This window comes from Erigeron canadensis, chromosome 1 (assembly GCF_010389155.1).
Source record: "Erigeron canadensis isolate Cc75 chromosome 1, C_canadensis_v1, whole genome shotgun sequence".
NCBI classification, from domain to species: Eukaryota; Viridiplantae; Streptophyta; class Magnoliopsida; order Asterales; family Asteraceae; genus Erigeron; species Erigeron canadensis.
The window spans coordinates 49,660,575-49,685,098 of NC_057761.1; the positions used below are offsets into that span (position 1 = coordinate 49,660,575).

A 24,524-nucleotide genomic window follows, 5' to 3' on the forward strand; every position below is an offset into this window, starting at 1 on the left:
GTTTATATGAGTTCTAGATAGACATGGAATTGGTATATAACATATATCAGACAATGTTGGAGTCCATTTATCTCGTGCATTATGTGCCAATGCCAGATTGTCATTTATATGCTGAACTACGAACCTACAACCATATATCATGTGAGTTCACATGACAATGTATCAATTATTTATTTGTGCTAACATAAATCCAGTTTCAAAACAAAAATATATATATTATACTCAAAAGTCAAATCAACTCTGTTTTTTCCTTCAAAAATACAACTATTTTGGAAGTGCCCATATGTAAAGTGAACATATACAAGAATAGCTAGCATCTAGCTCATGGATATGAGATGGTAATGCAAAACAAGATATTTATTAAAAATATAACACACATAAATAATGCCATAACATTTTTATCTTAATTTTGCTAAATATACTAATAGTGCAAATTGAATACAAGTACTTCCAGCCGGATGTTAAAACAGGTTTAGTACGTGTTATCTAAACCAAATTAAACGTTTTATGTAAACTAAAGATTTAATCAACTTTAATAATCAATATACCAAGAAATTGAATCAAAATGCATGATATGGTATCCTGAATGGTGATTATTAATGAAGACGGTAGTATATAAGATGCAATAAATTCAGTAACAAGGAACACCACATGTGAGTTTATACTTGATTCTAGGCTTTACTACTCCATGGGACCTTCTATGCCACTTTACAGAGAAGAACAAGAATGAGACCTTAAACCACTATAATTGCTTAAGTACTAAAAGACAAAACCAACAACAGATGATTTATGATGGTTAACTTCTCGACAGTTCACATATGTTTAGTTACCTTTCTTTGAAGAATAAACCAGGTCCAACCTAAACAATGAGAACATATGTAGAATTTAAGGTACCTGGAAGAAATGCATAGTGTTCTCTTTTCCTAATGTCCCTCAACTCTTATTATGAGCTACAACACTGGTATGAACAATCTGATCATGGAAGATATGGTGGGATAAGCATTTATGACGGGCTGGGTAACAAGTCAACGACTCACATTTCAGTAAAGATGGAAACAAGCAAGGTTAGGCTTACCTTGATTTATTTTTTAGTAACAAGTTGACAGAACATTGTTATTACAGTGATAATATGAATCTCGGGGTAACACTATTTTGGAGGTAGCATGCATTAAAAATTGACTGCGGGCAGGTATCTACAAATTCAATTAGACGTCACTTAAAGCTCACAAAAAGAACAAGAGACTAGTATAAAACCCTAAACCCTGTCCAAACAAAGCCAATGTTCACTGGTAGCATGGATGCTGCAGGTGAGCAAACATACTGAAGTGGTGGTGGGCATTCTGATGCTGATAGTGGTGGTGGCGATAGTCATGGTGATAGTTGTGGGGGCCATAACAAGGCAGAAAAAATGGAATTTTCTCAATAATTTGTCTACAGGTCAGCAGTATTCCAGCTGCCTTCTTTAAGACTAATAAGTGCAAGCATGAAGACTAAACATACAAAGAAAAAAAAGACCCTACAAAATTTTAAACCAATTACCTTTTATTTTGGAAATGTGCTATTTAAGCAGACCACGTCGACATAAGACAGTTGATGCTCCCCACGAAAAAACTTAACATGTTAAATGGCAAGAGATACGACAGATATCATAATGCTGACCTTGGATAATCATGAAGTACACATTACAGTATTTCAAAAACATGAAATGGAAACTAAAAGAGAAAAACAAGAAAATTTGATTGACATTGATCCTAGCTAAGAAATAATGTCACATGGAAAATCTCAATCCTTTACTTTTTCATTGGGAATTAAGGGAGAGAGAGAGATGGTTTTATAAACCTCACTGTTCTTTTCGGGCCTTGGATTGGGCCGGCTTGGGCTTAATTATGTTGCCAAGGAGGATCAAAGCGACTGGAATGATAGTTCCAATGTAGTACACACTTCCGTATGCAGCAACTGTTTCATGAAGGCTTAATACCTGTGTCATAAAGCCCAGCACAGATTAGAATTGCCCAGTACTAATCAATTGAAAGAGCAAAAAAAAAGCATCGAATTCCCAGACTAACCATAAATCCAACGCAGGAGTAGTTAAGAACAAGAAGTGTATAAGCAAAGTTCATGAGCATAAATATCTTCTTAACAATCGCCATTTTTGGTGGAACTGCTTGCTGCCATCTGTAAATGGCTGCTCATAGACCAACAAGAACAAGGATTGTGAGCCGTTGGAAATAACTATAAAGATTAATATATTTAAATTAACCATTGAACCAAGTCATGCAGAAATGGTTTGCGGATTTGTTACCTCTTGAACCAGCAATCATCAAAGCAGATTGAACAAAGAATATCATGTACCCGGGATATAATCCCTATCAAAATATAAAATATTGACCAGAGTCAAATTCCACATCAAAAAAAAAAAAAAAATCCTTTTTTTATACAGAAGACTGATACGGACATGGTAGATTTTTAGGGAAGAGTAAGCTTAGATTGTTAGATAAAGAAACTAAAAGAATGAACGTGATTCAAACTTACATGCCAGACGGCACTAACAGTCTGCGTTGCAAGCAATTGGAGAAAACCAGGCTTCTTTCCCTTTTGTACAAGTCTGTCGTAAACATCTGATAACACACATATATATTAGATAATATAGATGCAGATTATTTCTTGATTGCTTCTCTTGGTTCCATAAATATGGATTTACCAACCATGCATATGTGACTAGTATATATATATATTATATAATAACTTTAAAGACTCACAATGACGAAGCCATGTGCTGACTTGGATGTTCCACACAAGAGGTAACTCAACTGAACTCTTGGCAAACTCAACACCCAAAACATCAACATTCTTTGCACGGTCCCATCGGGCTTTGGGTGGAGAGGAGTCGGTCCAACCACTGAATCCCAGTCCCGAGACAATAATAGAAGCTTCTGAAATGGACCATATGAAATAATATTTCCAACGGGCTGTAAAGCCGGCCATGTATTGGTAGCTTAGACGTTTCACAAATCCCCATTCTTGATAGATTGGCTCACTGAATCTTGAAAGTGGATGATCGGGAACAAGATATAAGTATAAACCCATACAGAAACCCGCTTGGAGTATAGCTTTTAGTGTCGGCAGAAGAGGTGACGGTGTACCTTTCTCGGATTTCGTCCAAATCTGATAATAACGGTTAACAATAAATTATTATAAAGATTCATTACAAAACAACGGCAAAAGGTAGACAACTCGGTTTATTACCCCCTTCCTTTCGGTCCAATCCATGTAATCCTTGATTTCATAAACTGGGCCTGCAAAGTGACTTCCACAACAGAGGCAGTATCCAATGTACTCAATCAAAGATGGCAGCTTTAGTAAGCGGTTTTTCTTTTGGGATTCACGGAGATCATCCTCTTTTAACAATCCATCATTGTAATTAATAGCGCATGAAATCACTTTCAATGTTATAACCATGAGTGATCCTAAAAAGGGGGTAGAAGACAAATCAGTTTCCTACAAATCCAGCATTTTTTCAAAAGGAAACTATAACAACTTAATGATTAGATCTTGTTATATAAATCTACTGTTTGTTATATTTCTATATCTAGCCCATTCTTATTTAGGGATGAAATAAGAGCGTGGATGCTTATCTTACTACATTAATCTATTTGGTTAAGAGTTGCCAACCTCGAATATATGACCGTTGTTCAAAAATAAAAAAGGCTGTGGATGCTTACCTGTAGCATCAATTCCTCCCTCCTTCCATGCATCTCCACTCATATAGTATACATGGCTACAAAATTCACAATAGTTGATAATAATTAATCCTCAAAATTTCAGAACTTTAGCTGCCATTTTATTTAAAATGAAAGGAGGTGAACTAATTCGAACAGAGTCATGAGAACAACATGCATATAAAGTTGTATTATAAACTCAAATTATCAACCACCATAAATTTCTAATGACAACTCCAGAGGGCTGTCATTAACAAAAGCAATAACATAAATAGAAAAAAGATTAACTTTAAGCAGAGAGCCAATGCATTAAATGCATTATATTCTCGCAAAAAGGTTTAGAACAGCGGAGAAACCCTAACCCAATGATCCTTTGGGCCCGACTGAATCTTCCCCAATGTGGAGGACTTTGCTAACTTATACTCTCTCTATCCCAAAATTGTCCGCATTTCGATATTTTTTGTCCCAAAATTAGTGCCCAGTTTCAAGATTTAACCAACCAAAACATTTCTAAAAAGTAAATATGGCATCTTATTGTAAAACTGTATGCCACTCTTATAACTTTGGGACGGATACAGTATTATCTCACATTTTAACTTTAAGCATAGTGCATGGTAAAATACAATATGAGGGAGGAGTTGTGTAGTGCCAATGAAGGCAATAAGTTTCAAAGTCATAACGAACACAAAGGTAACAGATAATGATGAAGTATAGTCTATCCAAATAGTTATAGAGTTCAATCAGCATGTGCTTTGATGACCTATTTTGGTATATCGTTTTAATGCCTTGACAATGTTCCTTTGTATGTAATTTTGTTATATTTGTACATGTTTGCACATGCTTGTGTAGCATATCTGTTAAATGTGGGTTTGTGCATGTGCACCCTATACTCGAAGATTAAACTGCGATTAGCTGCAAAAGCTTTTTCCTCACTCTTCATCTCTTTTATACTTGAAAATGAGGGGTATTTTTCATCTCAAAAAAGTTTACTGCTAAAATGAGGAAGTGTTCAATTGTATTCATTTTCCAGTTCAGAACGCAAGAGGAATATTCTACCTCTGGAAAGAAAATAGTTCAAAACTACAAAAGTCACTATTCGGGAACTGAGTATAAAACTAAAAACTGATTTTTCTCTATTCTATGAAAACTTTCTCTGACGCTTTCTGTTTATCAAGTTTTTTCCAAAAGCTTTTCTAGTAAAATTAACCCATGGTTATGCAACTAAACGCACCCTTAGTACTTCCAAAACGACTAACCAACACAGCTGTTTCCGTACTTCCTAGATCCACTCTATTACATGGAAAAGACCAGCATTAAGAGGCACATATACATGTGATTACCATAAAGCTTTTTGATCATGACTTTGTTAAACAATAACTCCTAACATACGAACACAGCACATTTCACATGCATGTCTGCATCAATGCTGGCAAAAACCGAAGAAATACGAAAATCTTTCTATCAAATTATATCATAACGATGCAATAAAACCGGACTTTACTAACACAAGCATTAATTAGTATGTTCATATTTACCAGCAAAGCAAGCATTTATCATAATATACATTGCAAGAATAACTTTTAAACTTTTTTGAATAAAATCCTTCTCACACATATAAATCTTAAACATTTCTCATACACAGGGCCATGGGGGTGGCAACGGCTTGGAGGCATTTTAGGCAGCTACTCACACAGGATTCTCAATGCATATTTTTCTACTAAGTAACAAAAATTCAATACCTTTCCCCATGTAACAAACTAACAACTTCTAAAAGATCAACAAAATATAAACTACTAATATCAAAAAAAGACTTCTCGCTCTGCCCCGGTCAACGTTAATTTAAGAAAAAAGATAAATTCAAAACCATAAACTAAAATCAAAGAGCTAAAAAAGAATCCAACTTTTGTACTACACATCAAGTACCAACAACATTTTTTCTTATATTTATTAGATATAGTACATGCAACAACAAAAAAGCTCAATTAATACTACTAAAATGAAAGATTTTGGAGATTGCTAAACAAGGACTAATGGACTATGCTTAATATGTAAAGTACCAAACTTTATACTGTGTAACAAGAAAATATTAAAAATTAAAAATCCAAATGTTAAGATTAAAAGACAATAAAAATATAATTAAAATGTAATAATAATAAATAAATAAAATAGAAAAAGGAGCATACCATCCAATGAGGTAACCCATGGCAGACAAGAAAGAAATCAAGCCACAACGTTGTCTGTAAACAATCATTGAAGCATAACTGAACAACATAGGCACAAGAAAGTGCAAATTGGATGAGAATCCAAAGGACAGGTAAGAAAGGATAGCACCGGTGACGGCGGCGTAAAGGTGTCTCCCGGTGGGGCCGCCGGGGATGAAACGGTGGAAGAAGCTGACGGGGATGGTGGCAACGAAACAGAGAAGGAATCGGAGTACCGCGACTGATACTCCGATCGCCGACGCCATCGATTCCATCTCCATGGTTTGATGATGGTTTTTGGTGCACGCAAACAAGCTGCGGGCAGGGTGACTGAGTTTACGAGGTGTTTGAGTTTAGTTAAAGTTGTATATATATATAGATAGATAGATGTATAGATGTGGATACTCAATATGGATAAAATATAAACCAACTTTATTTACATTGTATTATGTATAAAAATAAAAACAATTTATCAAATTTCCAGAACAAAATGTTCTCACGAATGAAGACAAAAGTTTTTTCATTATGGTTTTCTTGGTAATTAAAGTTGATATATGAATAAATGTACCGTTAAGTAGGGACAGAACCAGTAGAGGGACTGATAAGTGCTTAGTTCCCGTCAACTGTTCATATTTTTCATTGCAAGGCTAACTCATATCGACTAGCATAAAGGTCTTTTCAATAATAACACATTTAACATCAATTACTTTTACATTCACTACCATCTTCGCCCCCACCACCTCTGTCATCACTACCCTCACCGCCGCCACATTGCACAGGCATAAGTCTAGTTAATGATAATTTTAATTAGTTGTTTTTTTATAAATGATAATATGACAAAAATATTTTTTACTTTATGTATTTATCCCTATCTTTCTGTATGACTATAATCTTTTATAAAACAAACCAATCTCTTTTCAACTTTTTAAATACATTAACTATCCTCTATTTTATTTACTAATTTAAACATTTTTACATAATGAAATTACTTACAACCTATATCCATCAACTCTCAAAATAACTACATTACCCCCATTAAATCAAAGATAGAGATCCTCTAAAGTTGTTTTCAACTTCATAGGTGAAATTGTCAAGTTAAGAACATCTTGTAACATCCTAAAATTTTTAGACCAATGAAAATTAACCTTTATTATAGTTTTGGCATTATAATAGTTTCCTAAGATTTTATTTTTGAAAACGGTGTTAATTTAGTTGAAACTTTAGCGGATATCAAGTAAAATACCCACTAAATTTTAAATGGGTCGTGGCATTAGAGGAGGGTGTCAGCCTCCCATCTTTATCCTTAGTCATCATTCCACCATTTCTTCTTCAACCTTCTTCTAGCTTCTTCACTTTTCATCTCAAATCAAAGCTTATCTTCAATTAAATTCATGAAACCCTCTCTACTTAAATAATAATAATAATAATCTTTCTTCTTATCTTCTTAGCAATTAAATTAGGTTAAAATTGAGTGTGATTCATCCTCCATAATCAAATAATTCTTCAAGTAAATAATATTATCCAAGTGTTTTAATAACAAGGAAAATTTTGGGGTTTTGGTGGTGTGAATGTGTGTGTGTGTCGAATTACACAAGAAAAAAAGGAGAGAAAAGCTAGTGATTTTTTCATTCTCCCCATCTTATATTCTTCATTCAAGGTATGAATTTAGTTATCTATTATTAATTAAATTAGGGTTCATGCAAGTAATTAAGTTGGGGGTTTTCTTTATATAAGTTAAATTAATTTAATACAAGTTAGAGTTCTTGAGATAGTAAGAATTAGGGGTTTTCTTAAAAATGGATTATTGGCTTAAAATAAAGCTAGGGGGTTCATGGAAGTTGATAAAATTGTGGATTTTTAGGTGAGTTGTCTATGTGTAATGCTTTTCTAAAAGTTTTGTTTGTATTGAAGCATATTCATATGTGATTGCATGAATATTTTGATAAAAGTGTTTTTGATGGTTTTTATGGCTAGCTAAACCAAGAAAATGAATATTTTGAGTGTTTTGATTTAAAGATGTTGGTGATCATTATGGTCAAAATGAGAATATAGTAATATTTGAATAATGAGATGGCATGGCCACTTTATGGTGAATGAAATGAGATTTTTAGTAAATGAAAGATGATTTGAGAATGATGATTATGAAAAGATAGAAATGATGATTTTTGAGTAAAATGTGTTATGGCCATGTTGTTGTGAAAGTAAAATGAGAGTTTGAAAGAAGCCAACCTTAGAGAATGGTGAGAATGTGAATTATGTAAAAGTTGGGGTGGGCATTGAGATGCTAGAAAAGATAGTAATGTATGGCTTGTTAGCCTTGTGTATGAAGTAATTGAGCTTGATGACCTTATATGTATGTAAATTGTGAATTATTGCTAGGTGGAAAGCAATATGATTGTTAGATGGTCATCATGGATTTGTTTGTCGCGATGAAGGTGAGTACTCTTGCATACCTTTATGTATACGTTGGGTCAATCGACCACATCATGTTGAAGCCTTTTGTCCATGTGTGGTGTTGACCACATCATGTTGAAGTTTATTTATCCATGTGTGGTGATTGATTCGGCGTAGGCCCATATGGGGCATAGTGTTTATGAGGCCTAAGAACCTCCGGGGCCTAAGAATCCCGATAGTTAATCATGTTGATGATTGTTTAGCGTATGTGGATCCATGTATGTTTTGTTAGCGCAAAGGTGAGTATGCAAGTGATGGTATGACGATGCCATTGGCTACATGTGATAGTCCTTTGTGTGTTTGCTCTCCTTCGTGTGTATAAGCGTATGCAATAGTATTCACTAAGCTTTGCTTACTTTTTAGTTGTTCACCATTTTTATAGGTTGTCCCAGAAGTGGAAACAAGAGTAAGTGCTTCAAAGATTTATGTTGATTTGGAAATGCGGAAATGTTGACTTATGCGGTAAACGTTGGTTGTGGTTAGAACCCATAGTGACTCCTTTGGACTATTGGCTCTTGGTATATTTGAAGTGTTTTTAGTAAAGTTTTGTTTTATACATTTATGCAAAAAGTTGAGTTGGAGTCATGGTATTTTGTATATTGATATATTTTAAGTCTTGAAGTCTTGACTATTATGGTGGATGGAAGTATAAGTCATTTTGGAGTCAAATTGGTCATTTTGTCACTTTGGGTAATTGCGGGCGAGTGACCCGTTTGGTTGTTTTAATGTAAATTTCAATGGTTAAAGTTTCGAATGTATCAATTAGGTTGTAATATGTGATTTTACACTTCTTGATGTTTTGGTTTAAGAATTTGAAGCTTGGAATGCGAATATATGGATTTTTGGGTCAAAATGGGTTTGTGCAGAAGTATATGGAGTATTAGTCTGTTGTAGACTAATATGTGGAGTATTAGTCTGTTGTAGACTAATATGTGGAGTATTAGTCTGTTGTTAAAAAAAAAAATTGTCTTTTTCTTGATTAGAGTCTTGGGGCGTTTCACATCTTGACCTTTGATTTTAATTCAATGGTCAAATGTCAACTTTACCTATGAAGTTGAGTTTTAATTTTAGACGATCACTATCCTTAAATCTTTATAGTTGTAGTCATCGTCATCGGCACCACCCGTCATTGCCGCCTCCATTACTCACCGTCGCCGTCGTATTGCGTGAGTAACCTTCTAGTTCAAAACATGCATAGTCTAAAAAAGATTTGATGATGATAAAAAAAAAAAAGTTTATACCATTCTATGTTACTTTACTTGACAAATATCTTCCGAAAATATCCTCAGAATTATCCTCCTAACAATAAAATCATTACGTATAGTAAAATAAATGAATGAGATGATGAGAGAGAATTAATAAATTGCATGTGTCAACCATATTAGGAAGATTTTTAGAATGATTGATCAGAAAAATTTAACATTTTCCTTACACATAGATGTCTATGAATGAGTTTTATTTATTATTATGGGATATTAATCATCTTAACTAAATAACCTAATAATCTTTCTAACAATGGGATGATGACATGTGGAAAAATCAGAGGACAAGATTAGAAAAGAGAATTAATAGAATATCACATATCGCCTTCTTATAGTTTTAAAAGAATTTTTTGGCTAATGTTTAGAAGAATTTATCATTTTCTTATTATTATTGCTACTATATTAGATACAATAACTCTAACACCAAACATAAGATAATATGATACTAATACTGTAACGTTTTACGTAATTAACTAGATAGTACTATGTAATGTTCGAAAGAAAAAAGAAGACAGTACTATGTAGCTATTATGATAATTAATATCTTCCAACTATATTTTGTACCATTTGTTTTAAGTGCATTTATTTAGTTTGATGATAATCAAATCAACATTTTGTACAACGTTATTAAAATATTTGTATATGTTTTTTAAAAAGGTTCTCTAATTTTTTTATTAGAATAGATATAACCAGTTGTCATTCTAATCGGAAACGAAAGACATTATTATTTTTTATTTTTGGCCTCCATAAGGGATGTGTAAATGGCCCGACCCAGGCCACCCACCTGCCCCACTCCCCACATGTACATGAATATCGGAATCGTGACTCGGCCCGTAATGGTTCGGTGCAGGTCGGGTCGCGGGAAGAACATGGGTTTCCTTCCCTTTTTTCGATTTTTGGCTTGACCCGGCCCGGTCCGCACAACCCGTGACCCGACCCATTATCCCTTCGGGCGAGGCGGGTCACGGGTCTTTTTTTTTTTCTCATCCCTATTCCATATATTAGTTATGTGTACATAAAAATCAAATAATTAAGGAAAATGTTAAACAAAGCCCTTAGGGCTTCACTTTAGGTGTATAAAAAGATTGTAAATTTTCATATTAAAAACTCACCCCCTTAATTATAAGGGTTTTGCTAAACGAATCCGTGCATTAATTAGTTGTACATTTACCATAAAATTAAGGGAGTAAGCTTTTATATGGAAATGTACAATCTTTTTATGCACGTTAAGTGATCTAAGGGTTTTGTTTAACAATTTTTTTTAATTATAAATACAAAACAAATCAAGAGCGTAGTTGGAAGATTTAATTTCTGGTCAAGTTGTTGAACTATAAAATAAGAAGTCAAATGTTGTGTTCGGGTGGTCATCTTCCACTCCAAGACAACTTCATGTTCGTTAATGATTAGTGGTTCCTATATCCATTTCCTTAATTTGTTCGTAATGCACACATGTAAAACAAATACTTATATATTATAATTTGTACATGGATCTAATCTTATCAACTATTTTCAACTTTCAAGGATAACACTTTTACTTCATTTATCAATTACGAGTATGACACGTCCAAGTTTTTAAACCGACACACCAATTTAACATACCTTACTCACATCGTCTTCACATTTCCTTAATCACTTTACTTTACGCACACATATATCTATAAACACACATATCTCAAACTTTTCAATATTTTTTAGTGTAAATTTATCATAGTTGAAGTTTTTTACGCATTAAAAATTTGTTTATATTTTGCTAGCAGATGACATTTTTGTTTGCGTGTGAACAACTTCTTTAATTAAAAATTTAACTAACAAGATGCTAGTTTAAATTAAATTGTTAAGCATACAAGAAAGTAAAAGTGGAAGGATTTAGGATTGTTAACTAGCGAGGTGCTAGCAAAGAACACTTCAACATTTATTTTAGATTTTGAGCAAACGTAACGATCACTATAAGGAAATCATGGCTATTATTATTAAAATAATGTTGGGTCCTATATCAAAATCATTATTAGAATATATATATTTTTACTGTAATTACATATAACGATTATGTTTTTGTTTTGTTCTTATTTGTCTTATGTTTACAAGGAAAATACAAGTGAAAAATTAAGTGGCAACTAGGTACTATTCGCTGTTAGGATCGATTACCGTAACAAAATTCGATATAATTGTACCCCATATAATTATTTGGTATTGCGCCAAGGATTTTAATTCACCACCAAAAAAGAAATTATTTATATACTACTAAACGGTAAGGGCGGTGTGTGAGAAGGGAGTACTTTACCTAAGAATACTCCCCTCAATGCATAAAGTACAACACGTTGTTGCACAACCAAAGTAATTAACGGTCTTAACGGCCGTATAAGTATTGTTTGACTAACAAACGGTAGTTACAAAAGGGTATTTAACGGAGTTTGTTTTTAAATTTAAGTTTTTTAACTTTTGCCAACAAAGTTTTGCTTTATATACTTTTTGCCACATAAGTTTTGGTTTTTAAGCTTTTCCATCAAAAATTAATTTCTTTCTTATTTTTACCACATAAATTTTATTTATTAAACTTTCGTCATGGAAACGTTTTTTTTACATTTCCCTTTTACTTTTTTGCCATATATCTTTTATTTATTTTTTAAACTTTCGTCAGACAAACTTTGTTTTCTAGTTTAAATTTTTTAACTTTGTACCTTTCTCCACATAACTTTACTTTTTTTAAGTCTCGCGCTAAAAGTTTTCTTTTATTTGCTTTTTACCCGATAACTTTTGGTTTCTAAATTTTATTACCAAAGTTTTATTTTTTTACTTTTCACCACAACTTTTATTTTCTTAACTTTTGTCATAAAAATTAGAGATTTTCTACAAATCGACTAGCGAAGTCACCTAATATTTTGTAATTTTTTTCACGAGAGTTTTGTTTATCTCTCTAAACAACGCCCGGATGGAAATCTTTGTTACTACAAACTTTAGGATGATAGAGACGTCCAACAAGTCAATAACCCAATGCTAATAAAAAGTTTACGGGTTTTAATGCGGGTTTGATATTTAGCTAAACCGCCCGATTATGCCACAACAAAATTACCCTCGGGTTTTAATGCGGGTTTAGTCATTGCGCGCTGGCACCTCTTTCATTCAGCTTCTTTTCCTTTAGCAGCCGCTGCCACCAGCGTACGGAAACAAGGCGGTAGAACATCCACCACCACTTCAACTTCTGATAGAGATGCCATTCGCTCTATCCGTTTTCAGTAAGGTACTGTACCTTTATATATTTATTTTAATTTTACTTATCTAGCATTTTCTTTTTTATTATTACTGTAATAGTTATAATTACAATGTGATAGACAAGTTCAGATTTTGCTAGCTGACACATGCATTGTCAGAGGACACTGGAATTTAGGGTCAAAATGAACATGTTTACTTATTTGCATATATTCTATATATGCTTCTAACCAGATATGTTGATATCGAAATAGTATTGCAACATTACATAATAAGCTTTAGTTAGGGTTGATTTGGTTAGCAAGTTGTCCAAAAGTGTAATCGGAGCCTACTTGTGTCGATGGGCCAAGAATTAGTACATTCTCCCAATAAAAAGGGTACTACTAATCTACTACTTATACGTAGCATGTGCCTGTGATCTCACAAGTACAAACATTACTAGTTGCTGGAAGTTGGAAATTTTAGCTGCCTATTTCTGGTCCAGAAAGATGTTTGTAAAATTGACATCACACCAGTACCTGTACGGAGGTAGTCCAAAACAAGCACAAAAACTTAAAATTTTAAGTTTTAGGGGACAAATATAAAAACACGTGTGTACCTAATAGATATTAAGCACTATCCCACAAGATGCTTATATATTGTTTTAATTAGTCTTTCTTCTACCGAAACGTGTTATTTTACTCTGTGTATCTGCTCATATAGTTAGGATTCTGATTGCACTCTACGTAGGTGGATTCGAAAATGTATATGAGATTGTTTGTATTATCAAATGTGATTATCCATTCTTGAGCCTTCATTTTTTTATCTATGGGCTAAGATTGGTTTCCAGGTTCCTTGAATTGCCAAATATGATTATTTAACATTTGTGGGACTTTTTCTGCATCCACACAGGCATGCAGGCTTAACAAAGATTTGAATTATTCATTTGTGGTCGAGAATTAGGAAATGCATTCAACTGATCCAATGGACCAGGTACATTCTCTACACTTGCTTTTGACCATTATTTATTTTGGTATCATAGACTATTTAGAAGCGCAAAAAAGTTACGAAATTAACAACTTATGACAGAGAGCAAAGTTGGAAGAACAGGTGAAGCAGCATAATCAAAGAGGCTGTAACTCCAAAAGCCTCAAAAAGTGATGACAAGGAGTCTTATGAAGTGATTCTTGATGAAGATTTTCTAATGGGTCTGGAATATGGAGTGCCTCCAGCTTCAGCAATGGTATAAGTCCAACTCCCATTTAGGCAGATCTGCCTAAAAAAAGGCAGGTTGGGCGGGTTGAGTAATGGGTCAAAACAGGTATTTTTAAGAGTGGGTAGAATTAATTAGGTTGATCCATCTACATTTGTCCAGCTATTAAATAATTCATGGATAAGGGATGCATCACCTGTGAATGTAAAACTATATATCATTTTATTACATCGATAAATCTGTTTTTTTTTAGTAAGACCATTTAGGAGATTGTATGCAGTAAAAACACTTTAACCACATTTGAACCCCATTTAACTTGTTCCTGCTATTTTTCCTGCTTTCCTTTTTTAGCTATTCTATTCTCATATTTTACTTATTTTATTTGATGGGAACACAGTCGTATGGACTCATTTTTTGTAGTGGTCAAAAATTGCTAATACTACCACATGTCTTCTTAATATTGAAACATTACTGGTTGAAGATTCTTTTGATAGGGAATTTTTTTACTACAGGGACTCGGGATTGATACGCTGGTGATGCTTCTAACAAACCCGGCTGCTATCAGAAATGTCATTATTGTTCCCACGTTAAGAGTCAACAATAATATTAAACTGATGCATCTAGCATTAAAGTTACACTTCAGGTGTGTTTTACTTAAACTTATAACTGAGATCTATAATCAAGTTTATAAGAGTAGTTTGTTTGTTTCTGATTCTATAGCTAAACCGAGTTGGTTACATATTCTTGTAAGCTGTGTTATTCAGAAAATTTGATTAAAATATTTGACAATTGTTCACATATATGTCAATCTCCAGGAATATGTCAATCTCCAGGAATATGTTATTAACATCTTTTAATGGATAATTAGCACACCTTTTAAAACACAAAAAATGCATAGAGAACATTAATGTGTATATATTCCTTTTAGTAGATTAAAATGTCTGATTGAAATAAAATATTTATCTACAAATAATGGAGGCATGGGAATGTCAAATTTGAGATTTTACAACTGTATTGAAGTTAAATAGATACTCGTAGAATATTATGTTATCTTCATATCTTGTTTATTCTAGTTTAATAGAGAAGTCTTGACTTTTGACTATTGATTATGTACTTGAATTATTTTTGAACCATGACCCAAGTTACTGGTTTAATGGTTACTACTTGAAAATATTGACAACCTGGTACAAAAGAAAATTTGGCTTAAAATAATCATTGTAATATATGTCTGGTAAAATTTGTAAAATATAGTTGCCAAAGGTAGGAACTGATTTCCATGGTAGAGCTTAGACCAAACATAGTTGCCAAGATTTGCAAAACATTTCACAGCCACCTTTGCTGAGCAGTCTATCAAATGAAGAAAGCATGAAAGCATATGCAGATTTAAAGTTCTCGTTATTGCTTTACGGTGTGTTCCTTATAGTCGGTATTCAACAGTTGCATTCTTCTCTGCTAATGCACTTGTTTTTTTGACTTTTTGACTGGTGGTCTAAGTGGTTTCCTTTATGATTAGGACTGCGTAAACGTGTAAATACGATAACACTAAAAACACACAGTCTCAGTGATTCACGTATCATTGACATGATAAGTCAATATAAGTACACTCTACAACCTTCATTCCCTCTTACCCAAAGCCAACGATTCTTTTTTTCTATTTCCTTTTGCCCTCATACAGATATTCCTATTCGTGTGCAAGATTGCAATAGCATGAGCATAAATGATTTGGAAAAGTATTACTGTACTCAAGACTGCACCAGGTGATAGCCATTAACTTCTTACATATGAGGATCCCAGAAGTTTATGGTTTAAATTTGCCGGAGTATCATACACACAACCTTTTAAGTGTATTGATTTTTCCCCCTATGTTGTAACAGAGATTTTCTTAAAAATCTTTCTAGATAAAAAGGGTTAATGTCACGTCAAGACTCTGATCTTAGTGATATTATCTTCCGAGCATAAATGCTATAGACTACTGTAGAAGCCTTCGTTAAGAAACACTCACATATTCCGTTTCCATCCGTATGGTGATACCCAATGATAATTGAAATTTTTTTGGAACCAGAGGTCAAAACTCAAATGAATCAAGTCTTGTATAACTTTTAGCCACCAAAAACTTACTATTTTGCAACTAGTCAGGGCAGTCAGCAAAGTAAAGCCTGCCTCCTTACGGATAACAAAAAAACAAAGCAAGTCTTGCCATCCTGAAATCAAAAAGAAACAGCAAAATATATTGACATTCAATAGCACCAAAATGTATTTTCCCATATTTATACAAAAATTTACTGATACTTCATACACTTAAAATTATCAATTTCATTACATACCCTCTATATCTACACAAAAGGTTATTTGCACATCAAAAACATTGCTTCTAACCTCTCACATATCTACAAAAATAAAAAAAACTCATTTCACTTTGGACATATGAGCACAGAATCCACACAGAGCCCACCTTTAGTGTGTGTACAATCGATCTGCATCATCGAAAACTTGATTTTCAACGGCACTTTTGAGTCCTCAACCACAAAACTTCCAACCCGATAAAGAGTCCACACCCCAGGCGAGGTCAAATAGCATTGAGATATTGCTTGTTGACCATCTGAAGTTGAGAGCTGAAATCTGACTGGCTTAATGTCCCATCCATGAATGTGGTCTGAATTGCAGACCCGTCGTCCAAAACGTCTTCCAGACTTCCCTAGTTGTAAATGGAAGTAGAGGCTATAGGTTCCAACCGGGAAAGGGAACTCAACCTCCCCGTCTACTTCAAACCACCATATTTGTTGCAAATAGGCCACAGAATGAAATCTACATCCAAAGAAACACAACAAGTTAAGTATTTCATACAATGCAACAGTTGCTAATAGTAGTACCACATATGCAATATAAGTAGTTCCTAATTTTTACCTAGATTCATCGGTGGAAATACGACTCCAGTATCTACGATCATCAATGCCAGTAATTGATAAGCCGGTATAAGATATAGAAACACAAGGTTTTCCTGTGCGTTTATGTAGCCAAACTTTCTGCACAAATTCAAAATCAAATCAATAAACTCCATAGCCAACTACCAACTTATTTAGAAAGCAAAACACACACAGGGACACATGTCTTAAGATCATATGGTTCTAAATTGGAACTCATTGTTAAATTAGCAAATATCATACAAAATGAAGTAAATTAGTGTTCTTTTTTGTGGCAAAAACCTTTGATCCTCACAAATCCATAGCAATACTATATTACTACATTTCTCCTTAATCAGGTTCAGGATATTATATCATCCAAATTTGCATTATGTTTATGTTGAACCTCATTGTTTCTCACAAAACTACATAACAAAAGCCTATAAAAACAAGCTAAAATCTTCTATCAAGTTTGGCAAATTTCACATAATCTCACATTTTAACCATCTTATATACCCACAAACCCCATGTCATAAAAAAGGTCAATAAAGTTCTTAAAAAACAACACAAAGATTTCACCAAAATCTTAAAAATGTCACATTTTGTGTTTACCATTTCTCTTTCTTTGGTCAAAATCTTTTCTTGATCAAAACCCATAAAACACCATACAGCAAATTAAAAACTCAGATTTTGCATTTTTGTCAACCATAGCTGCATAGTTTTCTACATGGCGGTTTGAGGACAGTTATTTTTATGTACAACATTTTTCCGAATGTTAACCACAATAAATTTTAAAACTTTATAGATTGAAACATAAAATAATATAAAAAAATATCATAAAAATTCACCTTTGTGTCTCCATCAATAGAATTAAGCCTGGACAGCTTTGCATAAATATCTTTTTTACACAAACTTTTATTATTATTATTATTCAATTCATTTTCATCATCATAATAATTATTATTATTATCATCATTAAACACCTTTGAAATAATAGACATATAATTTTCAGGCAATTTAGATTCCCAAACAAAATCAGCAGATGAAGCCCCACGAAATGCACGATTAAGACCTGCAAGTCTACAGATCTCTTGTGGGGTTAAGTGCACCAAAAGATTGCCCACAACACTTTCCGGCAAATCACCAAGACAAGTTTCCGGAGACCCCGTCACCGGAGAAGATGATGATGATTCTATGTTGCACATAACAAGAAATGAAGAAAACCCAGAACCCATTTTTTGAAATTAATAGTTAAAAATGTAAACTTTTTGAATTTAATTTAATGGTTGTTGGTTAATTTTTGTTGGTTTTGATTTGGATTTAGATATAGAAAAAATTGGATGGATTTTTGGGGGTGATGAGAGTGGGAAATAAGGAGGGGAAGAGAAATGTGAAATGGCTAATGATTTATAGATGTGGAATTGTGGATGATTGTGAAAGACTTATTGAGTATTTTTTGTATGTATACTTGTATATAGATATTATTTTTTGAATAAGATAATAGTATATAAGATAGCAATCGAGATAAGAAGTTTCTCTTATGATGATTAATCAGATATCCTTGAGAATTGGATTTGATGTATACATGTCGATGATGGTGAAAGACTGAAAGCTTTAGAGTGTTTGTAACGGTGTTTGGGTGGATAAGGTGGAAGACTTTTACATTGGTGTCATCAAGATGGTACATTATAAGAGTTGATGTAGTTGTGATGTGGAAGCCTTAAAGTGGGTGTGTCCACCTTGAGAAGAGTTGGGTGGTGGTGGTGTGGTTAATTTTTTATTGTTTTCTTTTGTTTTTGATTGGTTATTTTAATATTATGGGGTATAATTTTTTGACTTATTGTTATGGAAGTTGTGTGGTTGTGGTGGAGTGATAATGTGGCACTATCACCTTGGTGTGGTAACACTACCATTACTAATGCTCTATAGAAGTTGTGTGGTTTTGGTGTGGTTGTGGTGGAGTGATGATGTGGCACTATCATCTTGGTGTGGTAACACCATTACTAATGCTCTTGTAACAAGTGTTTTTTCATGCATATAAAATAGTATTTTCCCACGGTGGTCGTGATAGCGACACTGTAGTGATGATGACGAATGTTGGTGGCGGGAGAAACTGTTGTTAATTGATACTCCGTATAAAGGTAAATTATATAAACATAGGCGAAACTACACACTACCTACGACTAGCCCGGGTTATAGGTTCGCTAGATTATTGTGTTTTTAAAAAATGATATATTTTTTATTGGTGCTACGAGTTATACAAATATGAGATACCCGTTAATGTAACTAATTATAAACTTTTGAATGATTATCCTAATAATAAAACTCATAAAGACGTAATTGTGCAATAAAATGATAAGTGAAAACAACCAAAGCGCCAAAAACTCTTAAAAATCATTAAAATAATAGCCAAAAATCCTTAAAAAAAATACTAAAAATCGTAAGAATTTAGTCGGCATCGTCATTTTATGTTGATATAAAGCCGGCGATAAATAGTTTGTGCTACTCGTTCATTTCAATCCTGGTTACGTCACTAGATATAAAGGTGATTGATTTAAAGGGTTAATAATGATATTTTTTTAAAATAAATAATGAATATTATAATCTAAACATTAATGTTAAGGAAATAGTATATGTGAAAAAAGTTTTAGAGATGCTAGCTGAAAATATTACATAAAAAGAGATCATTTTAGATATTTTTATTCATGTAACTTTCAACAAATGGGTATTTATCATTTTTTTATATATTTTTTTAAAAAATAAGTAGTATAGATTCATATATTTGGATTAACACTTATATATACACATATGATGCCACGATAATAATAATTTTAGGAATTTTTTAATAAGTTGATAACAAAAATATTTATATAAATTTTAATAAATTAGTTTGAGAAAAATTAAAATAAGATAACATAATAATTTAAAACAAGGTTTTAAAACAATAGTTGAATGTGCACAAATATGCTACGAGTTGTTGTTGTAACAGATATGTTACGAGTATTAAAGTGTGGGCTATTTTCTTAATATTTTAAAAATAAAATGATAATGACAGCTTAGGAATGGTCATTAATAAGTTACTATATCCTAAAAATGTATACATTAATCTAATCAGGATAAACCCTTTAAAAAAAATGTATACATTATATATTAGAAGTCACACTTGAATTACACCAAGTTGGTGTTTATTGGCAATCCTCTGTCGTTACAAAACCTTATTTAACATTAGATATATTTATAATTGGAAATCACTTAATTAAATGATCACTCGAGTTAAAATGAAGATACATACAAATAGAACTTTGACTTGATTGTCAAACCTGTAACAAACATCAAACTAAAGATATACGTCAATACATGTGGGTAACATATATACGCTGGTGATATATGTATAAACCATGTTCAATTAAGACTAAAGAAAAACATTTGATTTGACCGTATCCATCCATCTTTCAGAAATATAAACCGAGCAAATACTATATTCAATTAAGAACACAATAAAATAAACCAGTGACTCATAAATAGAGTGATGAAACGTCTAAGTTTTACTTATGAAGTCAAAACTTTAAACGCTAACTGTAATCTTATTAGGTTTTTCTTAGAATGAAAGCACATAATAAGTTTGGATTACTCAATGTTGTCTTTGTTCACGGTGTATGAGGTTTTTTTCGTGATTAAATTATCCGGATAGCTGAGCTTTATTCGTTGTTTATAATAAATAAAAGAATAAAATTTGATCTTGATATATAGATTTTTACTAGATTATAGACCCGTGTCCAACACTGGACACGAGCTTATGATATTATCAATATTAATTTTTCATACATTTAAGTCATAAAAACTTATAATCTTGAAGATATATTTTGGAAGTAATAGTACAATAATCACAAGTTCGTCACTGTCATTATTAGTTTAGACATATTGTTGGAATTGTTTGTCGTAGTCATTCTCTATTATAGAGTTTTTTTAAAACAGTTGCACCAATAATGTAATATTATTATAAAAGATAATTAAAAATTAAAATATAAACATACTTATGATCTCGTACTTGACATTCAAGTAAATGTTTTTAATTATGATGTGGGGTCATAACACAGAGAAGTTTATTTCAATCACTTGTTCTATGATAACTTAGATAACAATTAGGATTGTTTTTTTAATTCTTTGATAACAATTAGGACATTTGATTTGAGTGATAATAGTAACTTTAAACATTAATACATAAAACTAATATATAAAAAAAGAAAATTTTGTACCTTTTTGATTGAGAGATAGAATGAATTTTTAATGGGGTTCATATTAATTTGAATTTATCATTCAACTAACCCTCTCTTGTAAATCGTGTTTTGTTTCGTGATCGTATCATGTTCTGTGATTCATATAGGTATCAATTTATAATATTTTTTTATAATAAATATTTATCTTTAGTCATGTAGTCGACATTGATATTTATATGTGTAAATCTATATTTTAATTTTATATAATAATAAGTCAAGAAAAGTCAAAATTGAAATCTTGAGAAAGTCAAGAGATGTGATTACACGGATTGTTTATAGCATTTTAAAGATAAGATAAATTATTAAATATATAAATTTAAATGTAAAAATGTAAGTAAAAACAAATTTACAAGAATATACAACATTAAACACATATATTATATTTCATCTTTTGAAATAATTTTTTGTACATAATATTTCATATGTTGAAATTGTTTTAACTAATTAACTGATTAAATTTTTTTAAATATCCTTTTCAAGTTGATGGCTAAATCAAGTATAAATTAAGTATTAAGGGTTAAAAAGTGTAAATTATTGATGGAAAACCAAAAAGTGTAAATTAATGAGACTTTTTCGACAATTACTAATATAATAATATATTTGGATAATGATTATTAGAATTTTTAATTTATAATTAAATTCAATGATGACATAAACGAAAGTCAATTTTATAAGATTAAACAATTTGATTGGTTAATAAGTCATTAGTATATATTAAAATATTTTTCTATGCTCTGCATATGTCATATTAGTTTTATGTTCTTAGACATAGTTACAAGATATTTATCTGGTTTTTTAAAATGAAATGATTAAATACTTCTACTAACCAAGTGATGGAGTATATAAAGAAAACGAAAGATAAAGTTGGTAAACGTAAACGTGTGTATGAGTCAGCGCCACGAGACCAACACAAAACCATTGTTCGTCTTTGTTGGAACATGTGTCGCCACGTTATTGTGTTCTCTTCTTTCTTGTTTTGGAAATTTCTTTTCACACATTTATTTCCTTATATTTACAAAATTAAAGCAATTCCAAACTGGACATACGGAAGTATTTATCCACTATATTTTAATGCATACTTCTTTCTAACACAGCTTTTCGATTTATATAAACCACATGCTCAATCTAAACCCAATTACTTAATAAGAAATCTAACGTTAGATTTAACATCACCGAAAAAGAAGGTTATCTTATAATAAAGAACACCTTTTTGATAAGGCTTGTAAAATACACTTTCGTACGAATTTCATTGTTAAAAATGAAAAACGAATTTGTTTTGGGGCAAAGTGGCGTAAATAAATGGCGAGCCAAATGTTTATCAGACCAATAAATATCTAGTATATGGTCATTTACTCATTTGTTTTGCAGTTGGTCAAAAGTCAAAACTTACAGATATGAGAGAGAAAAAAAACCTTAGCATTGTACTAATATTCTATTACTTTCATATTTTTTAAGGTTGGATCGTTACCAGCCCTACATTTTACATAAATCCGTCTTACCAAATCTTTCTTTACTTTTACTTTTTGAATAACTTTAACGATACTCGCGTGTTGCGGTGGCCGTGGAGTTACTTGTTAGCAACGGTGAGATGGTGAGGGTGATAGGTCATAAAGTGTGATAAGTCATAGGAGGTAACAGGTCATAAAGTGTGATAGTCAAATTCCTTAGCCGTATGGGCTCCGCCATCGGGTTTAAAAATTCGTCGAAAGTATATCGAATGACATTATATGGAAAGAGCATGAAATTTTAAGGATACCTATATAACTTTTATGATTTATTGATGTACGGTTTTTGAGATAAAAGATTTTGAATGAATTGGAGGAATAAATGATTTATGAAGAAAAAAAAAATGATTAGTTGTGATTTGAAGAGAGAAAAAATGTGTTAGGTAAATATAGAATTGATATATAGACATTTTGAAAAAGTAAACGTTGAATTAAAATGTAGATATGGGAGATGTGCTTTACAATATAGTATAGATATAGATAGAGATAGAGATAGATTTAAAAATATATAAGATGAACACTATGACCTAAGGGGGGAGAGGAGTCATGAAACTCAAATTTTCTACCCTTCTGATTCTCACAATAACATTTTTCATCAATTCTTCCAAAAATTTTTAATTTTTATTTTATTTAATTTAATCAAACGTTTATAATAAAACTTAAACCTTTTATTAAAATAAATTAAACATTATATAAACATGGAACAAGGTAACACCACCAGGGGAAAAGTCAACCCGACCAAGCATTTGCGGCGACGTCGCCGCTAATACTTTGACACTGACAGGGGACCCGTTTTTTTCTCTGTCAGATTTACCATTACAGACATGGGAGCCCGCAGTATTAGCGGCGACATCGCCGCTAATACTTCCTGGTCGGGTTTGACTTTTTTTAACCTGGTGGGCATACGCTCCTCGATAAACATAAACATAATTTAAAGGAATAAGTATATAATCATCAATGTTGCAATCGATAAGTATAAACATAAACAACAGACCCTTCACCTGGAACACCCCTGTAAACAGTAAACTTAGTTTTGTGGTCACATCTGATAAGTAGTATACGTAGCTACATTAAACTAGAAGCATGCTAAACCTATATATATCATTTTGGGTTTGAATTGTTAACATTTAACCCTTATTATTATTATTTTTAAAACAAAAAATCAAATGCATATGTGTTTCACTTTATTTTCATCATAGAATAAAATCAATCTGGTTCATATATTTAAGTTTCACGTGTCTCGGGTTCTTATTACACATTACAATATTTGATTATTTGTACGATACAAAATTATTATTTATATAATTGTAACAAAGAAAGGCCGTGGGGTTTGGTAAAAAGTCGAAGCACACAATCACACATGTATCATGTATGTACGCGGTGATGTGCATTGTGGTACCAAAGTAAATAAAAAAAAAATGAGTTTTCAAGTTATGTGCTTCAACATTCTTAGCCAAATGACATTGCCAAGACCTGAATTTTTATATATAAAACTGGTGGCTGAGATTGTGTGCTCATTGGTGGTTCTGAGCCAGGAGATGTATAGCGACATATTTGGATTTTAGGTTCTTCAAAGAAACAGACTAGAAAGTGCGAAGATATCCAAAGCTAACTAAGGCATTATGTGGAAATCATATCTTTGAACCGTGTATAGAATGTAACAATAATAGTTGTGTATTTTTATTATTGTGTATATAATTATATTTAACGAAAAATTTCATTAAACTTAAAATCAATGATTAAACATTTACGTTGCCGTTCATGTTTGAATATAACTTTTTTTTTTGAAATGTGAATTTCGCTTGAA

General features: G+C 32.1%; 2 protein-coding genes and 2 long non-coding RNA genes across 4 annotated transcripts; 2 read left to right on the plus strand and 2 right to left on the minus strand.

The window, feature by feature from the left end:
• Nucleotides 1–1,644: 1,644 nt before the first annotated feature.
• LOC122580716 (lysophospholipid acyltransferase 1-like) lies at nt 1,645–6,280 on the minus strand. Its single transcript, XM_043752957.1, has 8 exons — nt 5,903–6,280; nt 3,723–3,778; nt 3,247–3,467; nt 2,760–3,165; nt 2,533–2,618; nt 2,303–2,366; nt 2,067–2,185; nt 1,645–1,978 (listed from the first exon to the last, which is right to left on the minus strand). Exons 1-8 carry the CDS (start codon nt 6,199–6,201, stop codon nt 1,841–1,843), a joined length of 1,389 nt encoding a protein of 462 aa, XP_043608892.1. The 5' UTR covers nt 6,202–6,280; the 3' UTR covers nt 1,645–1,840.
• A 1,101-nt stretch (nt 6,281–7,381) lies between these two features.
• On the plus strand, nt 7,382–9,161 carry LOC122596606. The gene is made up of 3 exons (XR_006323345.1): nt 7,382–7,577; nt 8,300–8,355; nt 8,757–9,161. It is a non-coding gene; the product is annotated as an uncharacterized LOC122596606 (long non-coding RNA).
• A 3,566-nt stretch (nt 9,162–12,727) lies between these two features.
• Nucleotides 12,728–18,025, plus strand: LOC122585841. The gene is made up of 5 exons (XR_006321793.1): nt 12,728–12,874; nt 13,735–13,815; nt 13,912–14,065; nt 14,548–14,678; nt 17,948–18,025. It is a non-coding gene; the product is annotated as an uncharacterized LOC122585841 (long non-coding RNA).
• LOC122585840 (F-box protein PP2-A13-like) lies at nt 16,302–18,170 on the minus strand. Its single transcript, XM_043757964.1, has 3 exons — nt 17,784–18,170; nt 16,940–17,058; nt 16,302–16,840 (listed from the first exon to the last, which is right to left on the minus strand). Exons 1-3 carry the CDS (start codon nt 18,168–18,170, stop codon nt 16,447–16,449), a joined length of 900 nt encoding a protein of 299 aa, XP_043613899.1. The 3' UTR covers nt 16,302–16,446.
• Between the last annotated feature and the right edge of the window lie 6,354 nt (nt 18,171–24,524).

What these genes read in the sequence shown, in the direction of transcription:
- LOC122580716 (XM_043752957.1), bottom strand. Translation starts at nt 6,201, where the DNA reads ATGGAGATGGAATCGATGGCGTCGGCGATCGGAGTATCAGTCGCGGTA. An exon ending in GGGAGGAATTGATGCTACAG is followed by an intron (nt 3,468 to 3,722) that starts GTAAGCATCCAC and finishes CCCCCTTTTTAG; the next exon opens with GATCACTCATGGTTATAACA. An exon ending in CAGCACATGGCTTCGTCATT is followed by an intron (nt 2,619 to 2,759) that starts GTGAGTCTTTAA and finishes GTGTGTTATCAG; the next exon opens with ATGTTTACGACAGACTTGTA.
- LOC122585840 (XM_043757964.1), bottom strand. Translation starts at nt 18,170, where the DNA reads ATGGGTTCTGGGTTTTCTTCATTTCTTGTTATGTGCAACATAGAATCA. An exon ending in CTATTGATGGAGACACAAAG is followed by an intron (nt 17,059 to 17,783) that starts GTGAATTTTTAT and finishes GAATTTGTGCAG; the next exon opens with AAAGTTTGGCTACATAAACG. An exon ending in ATTTCCACCGATGAATCTAG is followed by an intron (nt 16,841 to 16,939) that starts GTAAAAATTAGG and finishes CTTTGGATGTAG; the next exon opens with ATTTCATTCTGTGGCCTATT.